Here is a 19,716-nt window from a genome sequence, read left to right as displayed (position 1 = left end):
CGACATATTTAAAGCGGTAATGGCACTTTCTAGTATTTTTTTAATATATCTAATTCTATGGTCAATAGATATTCATGTCTATCGTCAAGTTAAAAACCGCAATTAACTGCAGACCGTAACATAGTAAATTGAAATAATGTAGACATATTAAATTGAAGTATAGTCAGTCTTTTCTCGACACTGTTCTCGAAAATAATAACCAAGGCAGTTAAGCAGACTTTCTCAGATTTCTTTTATATAAGAGGAGATTTTTTATTGAAGTAGGCGTTACTTTGCGGAAATCCATAATTATCCAAATGTTTGAGTTTTCTTTAGTGTTAATTCCGCCAATATTTGACTTTTTACCCCAAAACACCCCTTCTTTTCCACTTCCTGACCTCAGATCGCCCGTAATTTATTTTTCCTTTCGTTTTTGTTATATTCTCGTCCTTTTTCAATGGGTTTCATCCTACTATTATTTTTTTTGGTTACAAAAATTATCGACCCTGGTCTATTATTGTTCTGAAAGCGCTGATCGGCTTTGTCGACTATGCAGCGGATTATCCTCCGGCACTGCCAGCTGCTAGTTTCGAGATAACCTCTTAAGAAGGATTGTATCGAAATATACATACCAACGTATATAAATTCCTTTTAAAGAACACCTATTCGTTAAGTGGCTTCGTATCAAACAGACATCTGACGCGAAATCGCGACACTATTTCACATAAAAGTGCAGACAGTATGGAAATCTATTACTAACGTAGCCCAGAAAGAGAAAATGTATGAAAATGTTTTTCATTTGTTTGACTGTTCAATATTTTGATCAGCAACAAAATCGGCCAGTTTCAATTTGTAAACAAGTTATGTGACAGTTTAAAAGACATTTTTAAGAGCTTTCAATCAGACCTCAATAGCTGTCTCTGTTCAATTTGTAATATTAATGATATTTGCAAGGTTAGTGCTGCAAATGAAATAAATAAAAGGCATGAAATGTTATTTTCTTAGAATTGATTCCTTTAGAATTCTTTTTGATGTCGTTTCTAATACTATCACCGCTTCTGAAACATATGGCGCTCTGAGAGAGAAGAAGCAACGCAAAAAACTCTCCCAGCACTCTCTTTTGAATCAAATATAAAATATTGTACTGTCATTGCTATTGCTACAAAATAATCATAATCTAGTCCCATGCTGTCGGATCACTTAGATATTCAGCTGTGTAGTAGTAGGATTTACGACAGAGCCATTTTTTAATAAAATATTTAAATTTATTCATAGATAATGCATGAACAGTGGCTGGGACTTTATTATAAAAGTTATACACTGTTTATAAAAGTGTATACATTTACCCATAAAGCTATTATGTATCTTATGAAGCATACTAGAATTAGTTACAAGCCATTCCTTTTTTCTAGTGTTATAATAATGAAAATTACTATTAAGAGCGAAAAGGTGACGATTTTTGTGAACGTATATTAAATTTTCATAAATGACAATGAACAGTCATAATATTTATTTCTTTAAATATTTCTTAGAGAGACTGTCTATAACCAAGCTGATATACAGCACGAATAGCTCTCTTTTGCAGAGCAAAATTTTTTGATTTTTTCTGTAGGTGTATAACGAATTATATATCACTCGGGAAATCAATTTCATTTATCAGGTATATTGAAGCCCTCGACTTCGTCACATGCGTACAAATTGCACTGCCTCGTTACAAAACGCTTATTTTCTCCTGGTGAAAAATGATCCACTATAGTGATGAGACGAACATTTTCCCCACCTCAGTTTAAATGGCATCATTTACCCTAACAATGACAATACCAAAGTATGGATCATAAACCAATCTCTAACTCCATCACAAATTAATAACCTGTTTAATGAAATATAAGGAGACTGAAAATTTATTTTTATGACCAGTGGGAGGCTCCTTTGCACAGGATGCCGGCTAGAGTATGGGAACCATAATGGCACCTATTTCTGCAGTGAAGCAGTAATGTATAAACATTATTGTGTTTCGGTCTGAAGGGCGCCGTAGCTTGTAAAACTACTGGGCAAATGAGACTTAGCATCTTATGTCTCAAGGTGACGAGCGCAATTGTAGTGCCGCTCAGATATTTTGGGTTTTTCAAGAATCCTGAGCGGCACTGCATTGTAACGGGTAGGGCGTATCAATTACCATCAGCTGAACGTACTGCTCGTATCGTCCCTTACTATCATAAAAAAAATATAAAGCGTCTAATAACGAACATAATGAATTCGAAAACCAAAAAGACACTGGTACAAGGCGGGCGAGAGAATGCTAAGGGGCATCTCCAAAGTGTAATGTAGAAATTTAAGAATGCACTTCCCGACGTGAACAAGAAAGCCCCGCGACTGAACTTAAAAGACAATCGCACCGCGACCTCGCTCTTTGTTTCCAATCAGACTGTATATATTCTTCATTATTCGTGAATTTCAAACATTGACCATCGAATTATTCATTTGATATTTAACCTCGCATGTAAGGCTTAAGCGTCCCTTTATTAAATCGACAGTCCCTTATTTTTGCATCAAAAGATAATTTTAATATTTTTCTAAATTGTAAGAGTTATATTTGAACGAAACTACGAAACAAAACGAAGAAAAGGAGAAACGCAATGGCAAATGTGGGATGAAATAAATAATGCACGTTATTATGAAATATATAATGGACTCTGCTACTTTACCTGTCCATTCAAACATTTTTCATAAAAAAAGTACACTGTATTTAGTATTTCAATCTTTGTTGGATAATCAAAATAGGAATGTTAAACTTACATCAAAGATCTAAACCGTATAACGCATATTACTGGAAAGAGATAGTAGTAACTAATAGTAGTAGTAGTAACACGAGGGTTACTAATGGTTATAATAATAATTTAGATACACAAATAAAATTTTAAAAACAAAATTTTATGAACGATGTGGGACTCGCACCCACGACCTCCGGCGTTCCGTGCAAGAGCGACATATCAAGTCAATTTCCTAATATGCAAATATTGGGGTTGAGCAGGTTATCAACTGTAAAGTAGATCCTGTAGGTGAAGCCACTACCTGAGAGTTGAACAAAGCATACAAGATTTTATGACGATACGTCACTCGAACGGTTAGCTCAGTTGGTTAGAGCACCGGCATGGAACGCCGGAGGTCGTGGGTTCGAGCCCCGCATCGTTCATAATATTATTGTTGTTTTTCAAATTTTATTTGTGTATTAATCGTAGAAGTGAGGGTTATCACTTTAAAAACATAACAAATTGTTCAAAAAACCAAGTTTTTGGTTTTTTATTTTTATCTTTTACAAAAAAAAAATTCACGTAATATTGTAAAGTTGCCTTTTTATGTCCCAAATACATTGTAATTTGTTTGAATTGAAATGTTTATTGTCTCACCTTATTTTGACTCAAATATCGGAAAAGAACCCTTAATATCAATCGTCAATTCACCAGTCAAAATATGAGCTTTTTTCAAAAAGTTTGTGTGCTTTTTCTATTCTTTGAAATCTTTACTTTCCGATGGTGTAAAAAAAATATACATTACAATGGTAAACGTACGGAAAATTTAAGCCCATCAAAAATTCCATTTGCCGACCTCAGATCGTCCGTAATTTACTTTTCCTTTCATTTTTGTGATATTCTCTTCCTTTTCCAATAAGTTTCATCCTACTATATTTTTTTTTCACTATTTATAATTTTTCAAAGGCTTTTGCACTGGTCTATAAGTGCCTTTTCATACATATACCACATACCAGTGGGAGGCTCCCTTGCACAGGATGCCGGCTAGATTATGCGTACCACAACGGCGACTGTTACTCCCGTGAAACAATAATGTGTAAACATTATTGTGTTTCGGTCTGAAGGGCGCCGAAGCTAGTGAAGTTACTGTGCAAATGATACTTAACATTTTATGTCTCAAGGAGACGAGCGCAATCGTAGTGCCGCTCAGAATTATTGGGGTTTTCAAGAATCCTGACACTACATCACATAGTGGGAATATAAAATTGAACAAATTTGACGTGTTTTTTTTTGTTTTCATACTAATAAAAAATCTTTGATCATGATAGAAATAAATATTCTATCGTAAACGTACCATACTTTTACAATACCCGTGGCTAATAACATATAATTTAAAAGTAATATGAATTGTAACGCTATCATCGACGCGGTTATAGCGTAATGTAAACATTAGTGGTATAGTTATATAATTCAATTTATTAATGTATTCAAGAAACGAGGTCAAGAACAGAACTCCTTTAAACTCACATTTGTGTAGGAATTAACTTTATTTGTATTGTAATCGCGTCCAATCTGAGATCGCACAGAGCTCTGTTGATGTATTTGCAGATATATCAATAACAGGTAAAAAATGTATTGTCGCCATTTTTTTTATGGTGGTGGTGTTAAGTGATCACCGCCGCCCACATTCTCTTACAACGCCAGAGGAATCACAAGAGCGTTGCCGGCCTTTAAGGAAGGTGTACGCGCTTTTTTTTTGAAAGTACCCATGTCGTATCGTCCCGGAAACACCGCACAAGGAAGCTCATTCCACGGTTTCCGTGTAGTACGAGGAAGAAAGCTCCTTGAAAACCGCACTGTGGAGGACTAACGTGATAAATGCGGTAGAAAAAACACAGTGAAGCGACGTCTCTACGTTGCGTAGAGACGTCGCTTCACTGTGATCCAACCGTTCACAGATCACTATTCTATATTACGTGGCAATTGTCATTGGATTGTATTCTCAATTATATTTTTCATAATTTTGGATGAATCTCTACTAACAGCGAGCCAGGCACAAGATAATATTTATAAAAGCGAGAGAGAATATATATATCTATATATGAATAATAGTTAAACATATAATTATGCTCATTACGACCTGCTTACTTAAACCTAACAGAGATGTTATACTAACTATTAAATAATAGATCTATAAAGAGACTAGAACTATATAGGGTAATGTTAAATGACTTGATTAGCTTCAATAGTCGGACGCAGTCTAAAAAAATTGATACTTTCAAATTCAGAGAATCGAGTTTAAGCATTCCGTTTCTTGATTATAATAGATGGGGTGCCATACAGGGTTCAATTAATTAATAAGTGTTAAAAATGAAAATGAATAAATATTTATTTCAGTAACAAAAATTGTACAAACATAATAGTAGTAATAGGATGTGACCTTCTATTAAGTGAGGAACACCTGTGCCAGAAGGCCACTCTCTGCCATATTAATTAAAATTAACATTACCAAAAACTAGGGATCACAAATTAGGTCTATAAGAATATAAAATAACAAAACATTATTATTATACGAACAGGATGTATGTGTGTGTGTGAGCATGTGTGCGTGTGTATGGTATGTGTCATTGTTACTTTTCAGGTTAAAAGAATCGAAGAAGATTTATATTTATGCTACCAAACTCTCGTTTAAAGTATCTATCTTGAAACGGTGTATTTACAAACTTGATGAAAATAAATTGCTTCTGAATACAGTATTAAGTGGATTTAATAAAAACGTTTTGCGCAATGTTTGTGTTGACCGTGAGTCATATTTCTATCAGACTATTAATATCATTCAAATAAAATATTATTATTATTCATTACATTTTTATTATAACCCTTGTGGGTTTGAACAGAGGCGGATCTTTGCGTGACGTCAGCAGGCAATCTATAATTTGCAGACCGAATCTTTCATTGGTTATTTTCGAAGCGTCGTTAAAATGGCGTCTCAGCCTCTCTCACTACGCACGGTGTTTTTTACCACCGACCGCCCTCAACCATTTTTCATTTGTTTATCATTTAGAACTATTTACTTTCTTCACTGTGATTTCTTGTAGCACCATACAGAGATCTGACTGCGTCTGGGTTATTTTTCATAGATGAAAATTTTGTAACTGGCAAGAAATTTTATCAAATAACTAGCTAAACTCGACTCATATTCACTAGGGATTTTTCTCTCTGTGCTAGTACTCTCTTGTAATACAGATGGAAGACTATGTCAATTATGGTGTGCTGTTTTGACGTGTTGAATTGAATTGCCCAAAAAATGGATTTTTATTACAATATTGGCTATTATAGAGGGCCTAGAAGAAGAAGAAACACACGCCGCCGGTCGTTCAACTACGCACGCCGCAATTTCAGTCGCGTAACGCGTCGCGTCATTTGTCGATTGCTATACAATATACATTGAATGAGTTCTAGCCGAAGTAATCGTCCAACGAAGGTCAGGCGCAATGCTGAATGAGTCAGAATTTCAGAGGATGTGTCATAACACATCCACGTAAATTCTGACGCGTAACTTAAAAAACATTGCGTATGTATTGAACCCAACTTTCGGCGCTGTAATTTCGGCACGTGTGTGCAAGTCTTGTCTATATTAAAGCAAAACAAATATTTCACTTTTATGTGCTATTTTACGGAATCGTGTATTTTTAATACTATTAATAATAGTATGTTTTGTGAATATAATACATAAATATTTGGACGACCGAGCCTAGCTCGGATTTTTAAGAATGTACAAAACTTGAACGAAAGAAAAAGTAATAGGATATATTTGAACCGGGTTATTCTGCTTTCCAGATCACCCAATGTCCCATCTGAGCTATTATAGTCTTGTATATATAGTGGTGAAATTTACCTTTGTATTCTTCTGTTATTGTAGCTGTTTCTCATTAAAACACGGATAAAACTACATTTTTTAAAATAGAAACCTAAATTGAAAATCGTTGGAGCCGTTTCTGCGATTCAGATTAAATATATACAAGAATTTCTCGTCTAAAAGTATAATATATACTGCTACCGTTCGCCACAATATTAAATTGAGGTAATTACTTTCTAAGCAGGATGTACGGTTCCTTTGAGCAAGCAAATCAGAGTGTTTGAACTATGTCATGCATACACGTAACTTATATTGGCAATTACTTGATACACTGCCTCTTAATGCCCTCAAAGCAGAGGCTACGTCACACAACTCCAGTTGATTAATGGGAAATATCCGCGCTAGAAACTAACATCCCTTTAGCCAAACGAAACATAGCGCAATGATGATGTGTGCGTAAATTTAAAGAAAGCATTTGAAATTTCGAGATTTATGGAGCTTTTCAATGAAAAATGATTACACAAATATATGCTTCATATGAAATCAAATAAAAATATATGAAAATGTTTTTATTCATTCAAGCCAAAAAAAATCACTTTGAAATAGATCTTACCGTTTACCTCTACTTCGTAAAATTTCAGCTTTAATAAATTGAAGCAGAAAAAAACTCCTTGTTAATCTTATAAGTCAATTTTAAAGTTTAAACATCTTACAATATGTTTTAAATTGATTAGAAAGTAAAAAACACAATGCTCGCGGAGTACCTGTACTTATATCTCATGAATTTAATGTAGTATTTGACAGTATTTGTATTGTAGAAATATATGAACTCGGGCAATATTGTAGTATTTTCGATATTTTAGCGACCATCTCGGCCAACTTCAAAACATGATTGGCTGTACTGCCGGAACACAATGGTGCCGAATTAATGTTGCAGCCACATATTGCAGCAAAATACTTCCAAACCTCAATACAGGAGCGCTATTACCAAAATCGAAATACGAAGTTTCGGTTGACGGATCGTTCATTTTCCTATTAAAAAAGTGTTTCGGATTCGAAGATCGATACGAAGTTTGCGATTATACATTTTGTTTTTCGTTTACTTTTTGTTTACCTTATTCCCAAATGGTTATGTCTATGGTTCTGAATCGAAATAATTAATAACCGTATAATTTGAAGTTCGTCATTCTTTCGTTACGGACCGAAACTTCGGCTTTCGATTTTGGTAATAGACCTCCAGAACAAACCAGAAGCCGTCAACTCGCTCAAATTTAATAAGCTCAAAGTTAACTTGTCAATTAGTCAATGGCCGAAGCCTGTTCTGTTTACATCTTGTTGCCGTTGCCAGTTTTTAAATAATTATGCTGTCGTGTGTCGTTCCCACTTGCAAAAATGCTACCGGACATACGAAGAAGTCGAATGGGTCAATTCCATCTATTAGTAGCACATTTCCAATCCATTTTATTAAAATATTGAATTTAATTTACGTTACTTATTTGTCAAAGAACATAAAGCTTCTATTTCGTATCAGTGTTGCCACCGAATAACCGATTAGTGTACCCAACTTATTAAAATATTTAACCTAACTTATTCAAAAAATTCCAAATTTTAAATATTGCTATGTGAAAATAATTATGTGATTTTTTTCAATTCTGTACGTACTGAAACATGACGATTTCTCTTTCTCCACTACCAAATTAAAAGTTATCCCTAGTAAGTAAATATTTTTTCATATTTAGGTATGGTATAGATATGACCCCTAAATAAACAAGCTAAAATATCGTGAAATAAGTTATCTCAAATTATTTCTTTCACAATATCAACATCCAGTTTATTTATTACTAATAAACTGCATTTTATCAAGCAATGATTTTTCCTTACCAATGTAATTATACTTGAAAATTAAATTAAATTCATAAATGCTTACTTTTCACTTATATATCGTTTTTACCATTACTTAGTCGTTCCTACATAATATTTTAATTTTAACCCAAATTCGTTAATGATATGGTGCCTGGTCACACTACGCGAGCGGGTGAAGTGCGGGCGGAGAGGCAATTTAAACACAACACGCTGCATACAAATATGATTGAACACTCCATTTGGTTTGTTCTGTATTCTTTAAGTTCCAAACATTTAGAAGATCAAACATGATTTTGACTTTTTCGGATACGTTCATAACGAATTGGCTTGTGTCATATTTTACCATAGTTGTACTCATTGGTACAATATTCAATCTGCGAATAATTTGATAATGATAATAATAACACGATAACACATGTGCATCCTACGTATATTATTTAATCCTAATCAGGGAATTTTGACGAGACAACGGTAGATGGTTCGCACACGATTTGCAAATAATTTTGACCCAAACAAATCAATTCATCATCATCAACAGCCGGGTGACGTCCAATGCTGGACTAACACCTCCCCCAAGGATTTCCACGACGATCGGTCTTGCGCTTCCCTCATCCAACGTATTTCGGCGATCTTGACCCAATAGTCGGTCCGATCCATCTTTTGGGCCTAACAACACTACGTCTTCCGGTAGGTGGTTGCAATTCGAGGACTTACTACCCCAACGGCCAACTGTCCGTCGAGCTATGTGCCCTAAATTCTAAATCAATTGATGAATCAAAATTCAATTATTTATTTTGCCCATGACAATATGACACATACTTCCAAAATATTGATCTTAATATATAAAAAGAACATACAAGATGCTCACTGGCAGTTGTTCCAAGTCCTTTAATGATAAATTTCAGTGTACAAACATTGTGTTGTTAGTTCTTATATGTGCCTTAGTGCTCGCAATATCATTGCAATGTAAGATGAATCCTGCTTAATATGTTCAATCATATCGACTTTAGCTTTAATTACATGTAATGATATTACAATGCTATTGCGTCATCTCTCACCATAAATATTAGGAACATTGTATATTTTTGTGCATTTTCATATTTTATCATAGGAGATATAAATTCTCCAGAAGAAAAAGTCAAGCGAACAATTTCAATTTATTTTAAAAATGTATTTTCAATAATATATTAATCGAACAAAAACACTACTTCAACAATGCACAATATATACTTATTTTGGATTCACATGAATTTTACACTAAATCCATTCAATTTCACTTAAGTATAAGATATACACAGCACTAATGCTGCACAATACGTCAGCTGTACAGAAGTACTGCTATAAGCATTTCGGTGACGCGGGCTCACGAGAATTCACCCATTCAAAAAGTAGATAAATAGATATTTATATACTTTTATAAATTATTAATTTATCGCGTGAGCCAGTCATGAACATTATTTAAACATGAGAAAAAAATATATATTTGTGTCAGGTGTTTGAAAAAAATTATAGGCAACCAGTATGTTGTACTGTAGATAATAAAAAAGGATTGTGTGGTTTTATGCAACCACGGTAAAAGTGAAACATTTTACATTATACATTGACAAAAACAAATAAACTAGCGTGCAGCACTGGCACAAATGAGTAATAGTCTATACACTACACGGTCAGCTGCTGCGGACTATAGGCGCCGCCCGACCGTCGCGCGACATGCAACACACAGACGAAAAAGTTTGAGACGATGTAATAAAAGTATCACTTTATTATTAAGGAAATTCCTTATATTTTTCACACTGTAGCAGTACATTTGAATGGGAATTGAAGCGGACATGCATCGTATTGATAATCAGGCTGCGATTCTTTTGTGTATTGAACTTTGATAAGTGAACAATTATGAAAGGATCTTCAGTAATCGAACCTCACGTCCGCAATATAATTATTATTTATGTGGCATCATATTAACCGGCATTCTCATTGCTTCTGCACAGTGAAGGTGTAAGGTTAAAGTGTCGTTTAGACTCAATTAGCACGTGTCGGGAACTCCGCTGTATCAATTAAATCAACGCATTCTCTTGCCGAGAAGTGTCGAACTCGTAAGAAATGCCGTAACTACATCTATATATATAGATAAAATTATATAAATATAGAGTGTCTATTTGTAATATTGTTATAACCATTTACTACATCTACATACACCAAAATAATATTTTTTACAATTTTAGTCTGTCTGTCTGTTTGTTCCGGCTAATCTCTGAAATGGCTAGACTGATCTTGGCAGGACTTTTATTAGGCAGCTGATGTAATAAGGAGTAACGTAGGCTACGTAAATTTAGAAAAATTATTTTATTTTTAAAAATAAAGTAATGTTGCAATGTTTAACTATAAAAATAATTTATATGGTAATACAACGTTTGCCCGGTCAGCTAGTATTATATAAATTTGTAGTCTTTACATTTTTGAGACATAAGATTTGTAGTCTCACTATCTTGACTATTTCACTGCGGTGACCTTCTAATCTATCTATGATAATTATTTTGCACATAACTGCTTGAAGGCAGAAAAAGGTGCCGCTGTGGTACCCACCTAGCTGGCATCCTGTGAAGCCTCCGCTGAAACTGGGAAATAGCCTTAGTCGATGCTAGAAAGAGGCTCCTTCGATGACGAAACTGAACAGTAACAAGGTGATTTAGGAAATGTCACCCCTAAAATAAGGATTCAACAGTAAGAAGTAAGAAATTTTATACACTTGCTGTTGGTAATGTACATGACGTAGGTGCATCAGCGTTTTCAAATTCATAATAAACAGTATATACTTATTTATTCTTTTGATTAAATTTGGGAATGAAAGCTTTCAGAGATACTTAGTAATTTTTTAAGAAAAAACTTTTATGTGTATTTCAGCTGAGTAAGTATATTATTTTTAAGGGCGCCTTACACTATACAACATTAATTTTAGCATTTCATTAGAATCATTATTAACCTAGTAAAACAAAAATTGCACATGTCTGCTTTATATAATTTATAATAAACATGTTAGTTGTCCTGGTGCGTAAAATCCGTTAGTAGTTGAACTTTAAAATGGAAATTTTGGTTCCTAATAAGAAATTTTTAACCAATGTTTATATGCTTTTACTAGCTCCGCCTGTATGTACCTTTTTGTGAAATTTTTTGTTAGAACATGATTGTCACCCACTTCAGGACATCCGAGTAAAATGTAATCATTACTTTTTCCTTCTATCCTAACCAGAATCACCAGGATAATTAAATAATATCGACACACAAGAAGTCGAACCTTTTTGGCTTCAAGTAATTTTTATGCTTCTTTTAAAAACTATAAATAATTCATTATAGTTGAAAAAACATACGCGAACTAATTTCGCTTAAAACGCGTTTTTTTCTTAAGCTTTTATTTATTTTATGTATTGTTTTATGTGATGAGGAAGTCGTTATACTTATCGGCCGGTGTGTCGTACCACTACAACTCAACAGACATCAAACAGTAATTCGCATCGAAATTAAAAAATGGGCTAACTAAGTAATAGATCAAATATCTATGTTCAATTCAAAGCGATGGGCTTGCGACAAATGGAATGCCGAAAAATTTCAGGTGTCTTGTAATTTTACATTTGTCTTGCTTCGTTAGACGGTAACAAGTTTGTTTGTACCTTTGACGTATTTCTATTCTAGCTCTGTAATTTTGTAGTGTTTGGAAGTAATTTGACTATTGTAGTTTAGATATTTTAGAGGAAGGCAACGTAGTTTTTAGTAGCAGAGTTATTCTAAACCGATGAACATATTAAACGGCATTGAAATGTTCTGTATAGGAATTTATGTCAGCCATATAGCAACTGAATAATTGAACTAAACCGTTATAAGGAAAAATCGTATAATATTTAGAATTTAGCGTTATCGTGGCTCCTATCCTTAATTAGGCTGCACGTTAGTGAGATCTTCATTGTAATAACTGTAATTTAGTTATAGGTGTTTTAGTATCCGTTCCTTAGTGTAACGGTCATTAATATAATGTTTGATGTAGGGGCTAAGCTTCGGCGCGCTTCCTCTCAAGATGCCGAGAAGAGACGCAGTTCACTTGGCAACCTGCCCGTATCGAGACACAGGGCCTCCGACGCGTCCATGGATCCTCAACAAGCCGCCTTACTCTTCCGCCAAGCCAGAGGGGTAAGTCGACATACATATTTTATACTCTTACAATGTTTTTTTTCATGAAACAGGCATACAATAATCACTTGATGATTAATGTCCATTGTTGCCAATGATCATGGAACACCAGAGCCATCAAACGAGAGTTCCTTGGCTTTAAAGTAGGTCTCTTGAAGTTAAACTTCTTTTGGTGCTTTGAATTATCAGAGTGAATTTTTACGCTGCGCACGCACACCGTCACGCAAATTCGACACCCTGACGTTAGCTACAAGACCTAGATACTTTAGCTAGCAAGCCTCTTATAACTCATATGTCTACTGAACCACAACCAATGGACGAGAATTACATGAATTTTAATATATACATAATTTCAATTTAGGTATATACAATTTTTTAAATACAAAATATAATTTGTCTCTCTCTCTATATTTAATTACACGTTATTTAACTAAATGCGGTATGATAAAAAATATTTCGCTGGTTGTATTTAATTTAAATAGCACATGGAATTATTATTTTTTTAATATTTTTGTGGTATTACGCCACACACACACTTTTCTAATGAGATAGGTTACATTCGAGCCGGTGGCCCACGTATAGGGACAAGATATATGATTTAAGTCGTAACACACCACAAGACGTCATATGTACATGTAATTAGACTAAAACCCAATAAGTCCTTTGAAACTTGAACACAACTGCAACGCTATTTCACGACAGGCAAAGGCGCGCTTGCACATTGCGCTGGTGACTTGCAAAATTTTGTTTATTCAAATTAAGTCCACAGTTTTCGTCTTTTAATGTATATTCTGTACGTACCACCCTAACCTAAAAACTTCATTGAATATTTTGGCGATAAAAATTGTTATCGGCTGTATTTAAGGCATCCTTTATTTAATAATATAAACTGGTGGCCAGTCGAATTCATAGGAATTATGTTTTTATTTAATAGCCTTAATTATTGAGGAACATTTTTCTAACATGATCCGATCTTTCATTCATTCTCATAAATCGAAAACACATCTGTTTAAGCTTGTGGTGGTTAACGGAAAATACCCTATAAATTTTGATTCCCTTGAGAGTATCGAAATATGCGTTTTGTTGCGGCATATACGGCCGTATCTTTTTTTTTTACGTAAACGTAGTAGTTTGCCAGTTTTTTACAACTTCAAGAGACTGTAAGACTTTAGTATATAGTTTAAATTTCAACTCGAGACCTCCAGGCGTTCCTGAGATGAAGAGTCTTGACAGACTAACGGACGGACGGACAACAAAGTGATCCTATAAAGGTTCCTTATTTTCCTTCTGAGACACAGAACCTCTAAAAACAGCTTCTTTTATTGTTAATACTCAACTGTTGTCTTAATATAATATAATACTTTGAGAGATTCTTGACCCGTTCTTTCTCTCTCAAATGTCGCTTTGCTTCCGACATCAAAAATAATTTTGAGAAAACAAATGAACCATAATACTTGTGATACTGTGTAGTGGACAGACTCCCTTAGCGGTACTGTAATATATCAAGCATTGCAGTGCCTAATCGTTAATGTGGGTTACTCGTTGAAGGTGAATCCTTCGTAGTCGTTTATTCAGTTGATAGCACCGTGTTATTAGATAAACGTTTCACAAGCAATTTGCTCTGACTGTACTGGTACGATTCTATCAGTTTCTTCAGCAATGTTGTTCACTGACATATTATTGTCTTCTTTGTCTTCCTCTTCTATAAAAATATTTTTCTTTTATTTGATTTCGTTATTCGCAGCTTTTCTTATGTTGACGAGAAATAAAAAGTTCAGTAACCAGTAACCTTTTAATAATAAATTTTCCCATATACAAGCAAATCTAAGATTCAAGGAGAAACTTCTCCTTGAATCTTTTTTTTTGTTATTTGATATATTTAATAAAATTAGTTGAGGTGCACGCTTTTTAAAATAAAATACTTTTGATGTAAATATTATACGCGTAACCAAATTACTATTCAACATGTTATTTAGCTTCTCTTTACTAAGCATAATAAAAAGTAATAGAGTGTAGGTCATACATAGGCGAAGAAAAAACAGCTTCAATATGAGATGTCTATACATCTCTGACCCGATGGTCATAACAAATAGAGCTGTAATGGTTTAACCGTAACCCACGTTTAATACAGGACGTATATTATATCGTAGTTTGAATTGATAAAGTGCCTAGCTAGATAAGTTTGCGTACGACTGTGCGATCGTATAATTTTTTTCTATTTTGGGATTTTCTTATTACGATATTTATTTATTAAGCCAACTACAGCCAGCACATAAGACATTAATGATTAAAATAGTAATAACACCAATTTCTGAATGTAAACAAGCCAAATGTAAACAAATAAAAACACAAGACCCATTAATCTGAGGACTTATCCACATACAAATAAAAGGGTGAGCTAAAGATCACCCTCTTATTTCACTCGCTTATTAACATACACTCTTTCTTTTACGTTTGTTAGTTTGTGTTCTTAGCATTACACTAAAGACATGAGACGGTGTGAGGGGATTTGTCCTCTGTTGTTGTTTAGGGCTTCAAGCTCGAGTATCTGCTGCGAAGCTGGTCACTTGCACATTGGCTCTGGTTTATTAAATTCTACTTACTTTTACTAGTTCTTAAATCCTGACTTAATTAAAATTGTTACAGTTGCCGCTCAGGGATCCATTCTTGGCGAAATTTCAACTCTGTGATCCTGCAAGTAAGTCAGATTGTTTTTATTATTCTAAATTTGATCAAATGCATGCAACAAAGAATGCATTTTGGCGTGGCTTAACCACGCAATGCTTCCTTACACACAAATGCTGCGTAAAAGCTATTGCACGTACGCGATATCGACCAGGAGCTAACTACGCCGTATCTTTTTCAGTCTGTGATGATATACCTCAACTTAGTGAAAACATTTATTTATACAAATGATTTAAGTTTTCTTTAGTGTTAATTCCGCCAATATTTGTTTTTAAAACAATTCGACACGTGTTTCGCCTCTACACGAGGCATCCTCAGGACGTGTTGTCTCGCCAAAATCTGGCACGAGTCTCGTGAATTGTTTTAAAAACAAATATTGGCGGAATTAACACTAAAGAAAACTTAAATCATTTGTATAATTATGGATTTCCGCAAAGTAACGCCTAATTCAATATTTTTTTTTTATTTGTAAAGTTCCAAATTGACTATTAGTTTTAACCGTATTCATTGGAACCCTTTTTGATTTGTTATAACCCTATTTCATTGTACAAAATATACTCTAAAATGCTGAATCTGTAAATTCAACTTTTCCGATGTGGTGGTGAAATGTTTAACGTTCGTGTCATATTGATTAAATTGAAGAATTGATTCGTCTTTTTTTATTTTCTTGAATAAGCCGGAACAAATGGAAATACAGCTACAAAATGAACTGCTGCCAGCATTACGCTTCCCCGTAATGATAGTTTTAATTTATTGTAAGTCTATACTAATACTAGCTGACCCGGCAAACGTTATTTTGCCATATAAAGTATAATTCACGCGATAGTTTTATAAGTAACAAAATATTGCCTATATTATAGCCTGTACATCATTTTGTTCTATTGTTAATAGTTTTTGCAGCGCACGCAAAAATAGGTTTTCGATTTTACACCTTGTGTTACAAACACTGCAGCTTTATAATATTAGTATAGATTATAAAGCTGCAGTGTTTGTTTGTTTGTTTGTTTGTTTGAACGCGCTAATCTCTGGTACTACTGGTCCGATTTGAATGATTCTTTCAGTGTTGGGTAGTCCATTTATCGAGGAAGGCTATAGGCTATGCTTTTTTTTTAAATTAGGGATCCGTTATAAAATTGCTATTTTGTAACACAAGGTGTATAATCGAAACCTATTTTTGCATGCGCTGCAAAAACGATTGACAATAGAACAAAATGATGTACAAACTATAATATAGGCAATATTTTATTACTTATAAAACTATCGCGTGAATTATACTTTATATGGCAAAACAACGTCAGCCGGGTCAGCTAGTCTTTATATATATCATTATACACCTCCTCCTAAATGGACCGAGTTGAATGAATTTTTTGTGTGTGTTCAAGTGGATTCGAGGATGGTAGTGAACTCCTCCTATACGGCTGGACTGATTTTTTTACAGGACAACGTCTGTAGGGTCCGGTAGTATAGTTATAGGATATGTTTTGTTTGAATAAATTTAAATATTAATTACAGTATAAATATGTGCGATTTTGTTCGATGACTTTTGCCATCTTGTAGTGAGACGATCCGGTTGCGACGAATTTTTGCTTTTGGGCCTTCTGACATTCAATCATTTTGACAATGGAAAATAGCTAGAAACAATATATTGCTAAAATAGGTCGTTTTTTATGTACCTTTTTTAATTTCATCAATACCAACCAGATACGAATAGTACAGCCAAAGAGATTTTATTATAAGTTTATACATATTATAGGTATGCGAAAAGACTGTGTACGTCCTATTATTTGATTTCTTCTTCTATTTATACTTTTAAGTTCACACCAAGGTGTTTATTTATAAATTTTTACTACCAACAATAACTCAACTAAATATTTACAATAATTGATAATCTGTGCCTACATATTTATTGAAAGTTGATTTTTTTTCTATAAATATATTTATGAAAAGAGAGGTTAGAGTAACTTTATTAAAACTAATATATAATATTATGATTAGAAGAAAATGAATGAAATTACTTTAAAAGTGGAAAATTTCTCAATCAATCAAAGACTCACATCGATAGTGTTCGTAATTTTTTCTACAGATTATTATATGTTAATTCTAAAACTATATATATTGTTAAAATATAAACAAAGTACCTATAAAATAATAATAACAATTCATTGCCATTACTACAGTGTGCTTTTTCCGCATAGTGATAGTGACGTAGTGTTGTGATGTTTGGTATTACAAATAGATTTTAAATTATTAAAAAAAATCATATACTCGTATACCGGGAAAAAAATTATTCTATGAATTCTGTATCATTAAAAGTGTGGGAAGCTCCTTTTGCACAGGATGCCGGGTAGATTATGGGTACCACAACGGCGCCTATTTCTGCCGTGACAAGTAATGTATAAGCATTACTCTGTTTCGGTCTGAAGGGCGCCGTAGCTAGTGAAATTACTGGGCAAATGAGACTTATAATCTTATGTCTCAAGGTGACGAGCGCAATTGTAGATTAGAATAAATAAAATATTTTTTTTATGAATTTGTCAATAATATATCATAACATCAAGAATTATTTCGTGAAATATGCTCCCTGTTGTTGCAATGAAATTGTTTTACAGCAGAACTGTCAAACCGTGCGTCAATAAATTCTCTCATAGAAAATATGTTCATACAAAACAAATATCGGACGACGGAGGACAACATGAAAGGAAAAAATAAAATTGTTGTTTCTATTTAATTCCGAACACTTTCATATTCATTCGCCTTTTAAACCTTCTCTGGACTTCCACAAATAATTCAAGACCAAAATTAGCCAAATCGGTCCAGCCGTTCTCGAGTTTTAGCGACACTAGACTTCATCGAGATTGTGGATGCTGTTCTTGAGTTATAAAAGGACATACAGACGGACAGATATATATGTAGAATTTGTATCAGTAATTGATAATATGTTTATTTATCAACAAAATTTCCCCCATATTTTTTTTTTACACACATAGATACTTTATACCCATAGAGGTTTTACATATTATAATAGGTATATCACTTTATATATGCGAGGATTTATACATAGTACATGAGAAAGGATAAGTGAGAACTTTTAAACAATTAACATTTCAATAAAAAAGTATTAGTATTGGTAGTTCTTATTATTATTATTATATTTTAGTAGCGATTCTTATTTTCAAACGCGGTAAACACAAACGCATTTTATCAGTTGTATTTGTCACTTCGTGAGTATAAAGTTTACGGGTTGATAGCGATAACGTCGATTTATCATTGTCGTCGCTGACTTCGCACTTGTCTCGTTAAATTGAGAGTTTCTAAATAGTTTAATGTATAAATACTTAGTAAGAGAAGGAAACGTTTTGCGGCTTCTTCGCAGCCAAACGTTGATGTATACACAAGGTGGGAATTTTTATGTGAAAAAGATGTCAAAGTATAGTGCAAAATGCAGTTTTAACAGTGTTTTGATCACGTATGTACACACCTGCAAATCAGTCAGTATCTTAATGTGATGTAATTTCTTAGGTGCCTTTACAACGACCGTCATTTTAGGTGGTTTGTTTAGATTTCTTTTGTTTTATTTTCAATACACTACAGCTATTTGCCGGAGAGTGACAGAGGATGTGCGATAAAATCGGATGAGGTTTGGCTTATATTTAGCGTATGTTATATTTATTGTGCGGTATATAGGATGCGTTGTAGACGAGTTCTGTCCAGTGTTCTGCTGTGGGCGTGGGCCGGCACTCCGCCAAACAGTGGTACGCGAAGTAAATCGTGATGGTAGGGCTGGCATCGCGACGCGAACGCGGATCGCGAATTAATATCAATCACGGTGTTTAACATGGAATGCGTGTGAATTTGGGTACAAATAAATAGCGCTAGTTTTGCTAAATACGCGTTGTGTAATCGTTCGTGAAATAAAACGTTGATACCGCAGTGTTGTGTCGGCCAGGTGTCTTCTTGTTATATGCACGGATGATAAATGTTGGTTGACAACCCTACGGGTTCGCTGTAGGTCGACTACGCGATCATAGACGCCGTCGCGGGCGGTTATAATTAGTAGTAAGCCGCGGGAGGCGGCGGGCGATGCGTCGCTCCACGCCGGCGTATGCTGCGACTACATTACTTCTCCGACCACCCAGCCCTCGTGCTAGAAGACGCCGAGGACACCGTCTACTCCATAGAGCTGATCAGGGAATTCGAAGCTGCCGGGCGCGCGTGGAGAGCGTTCCTAACTGATTGGCTGGAGAAAGGTGTTTGTTTATGTTACCCACGCAGCAAACAGCGTTCCCCGCACTCGATAATAATACATACCGATGCCGCGCGCTTCCTTATTACGTTCATTCTGCAGGTGTTGTTCAAAGCAATCGTAGCTCTTATCAGGGTTTTGATTTTAAAGAAATTCAC

At 34.4% G+C, this 19,716-nt stretch overlaps 1 protein-coding gene and 1 non-coding gene across 6 annotated transcripts in view; both read left to right on the top strand.

Moving 5' to 3' along the window:
* Positions 1-19,716, top strand: part of LOC126978825 (5'-AMP-activated protein kinase subunit gamma-1) — a 119,430-nt gene that overhangs the window by 66,970 nt on the left and 32,744 nt on the right. For 4 of the 5 annotated variants that reach the window (XM_050827909.1, XM_050827910.1, XM_050827913.1 and 1 more), the window contains 2 exons: positions 12,488-12,630; positions 15,277-15,328. In XM_050827909.1, the coding sequence (XP_050683866.1) occupies positions 12,488-12,630; positions 15,277-15,328 (195 nt within the window). Of the gene's footprint in view, positions 1-12,487; positions 12,631-15,276; positions 15,329-19,040; positions 19,563-19,716 lie in introns of those variants that run through there. The other variant, XM_050827914.1, reaches the window with a different exon arrangement.
* Positions 3,099-3,172, top strand: Trnas-gga (transfer RNA serine (anticodon GGA)). The gene has a single exon. It is a non-coding gene; the product is annotated as a tRNA-Ser (tRNA).

The sequence above is a fragment of the Leptidea sinapis genome, chromosome Z (genome assembly GCF_905404315.1).
Source record: "Leptidea sinapis chromosome Z, ilLepSina1.1, whole genome shotgun sequence".
In the NCBI taxonomy this organism is placed as follows: domain Eukaryota; kingdom Metazoa; phylum Arthropoda; class Insecta; order Lepidoptera; family Pieridae; genus Leptidea; species Leptidea sinapis.
Note: the sequence above shows the minus strand (reverse complement) of the source record. Positions and strands in the feature narration are given on the sequence as shown.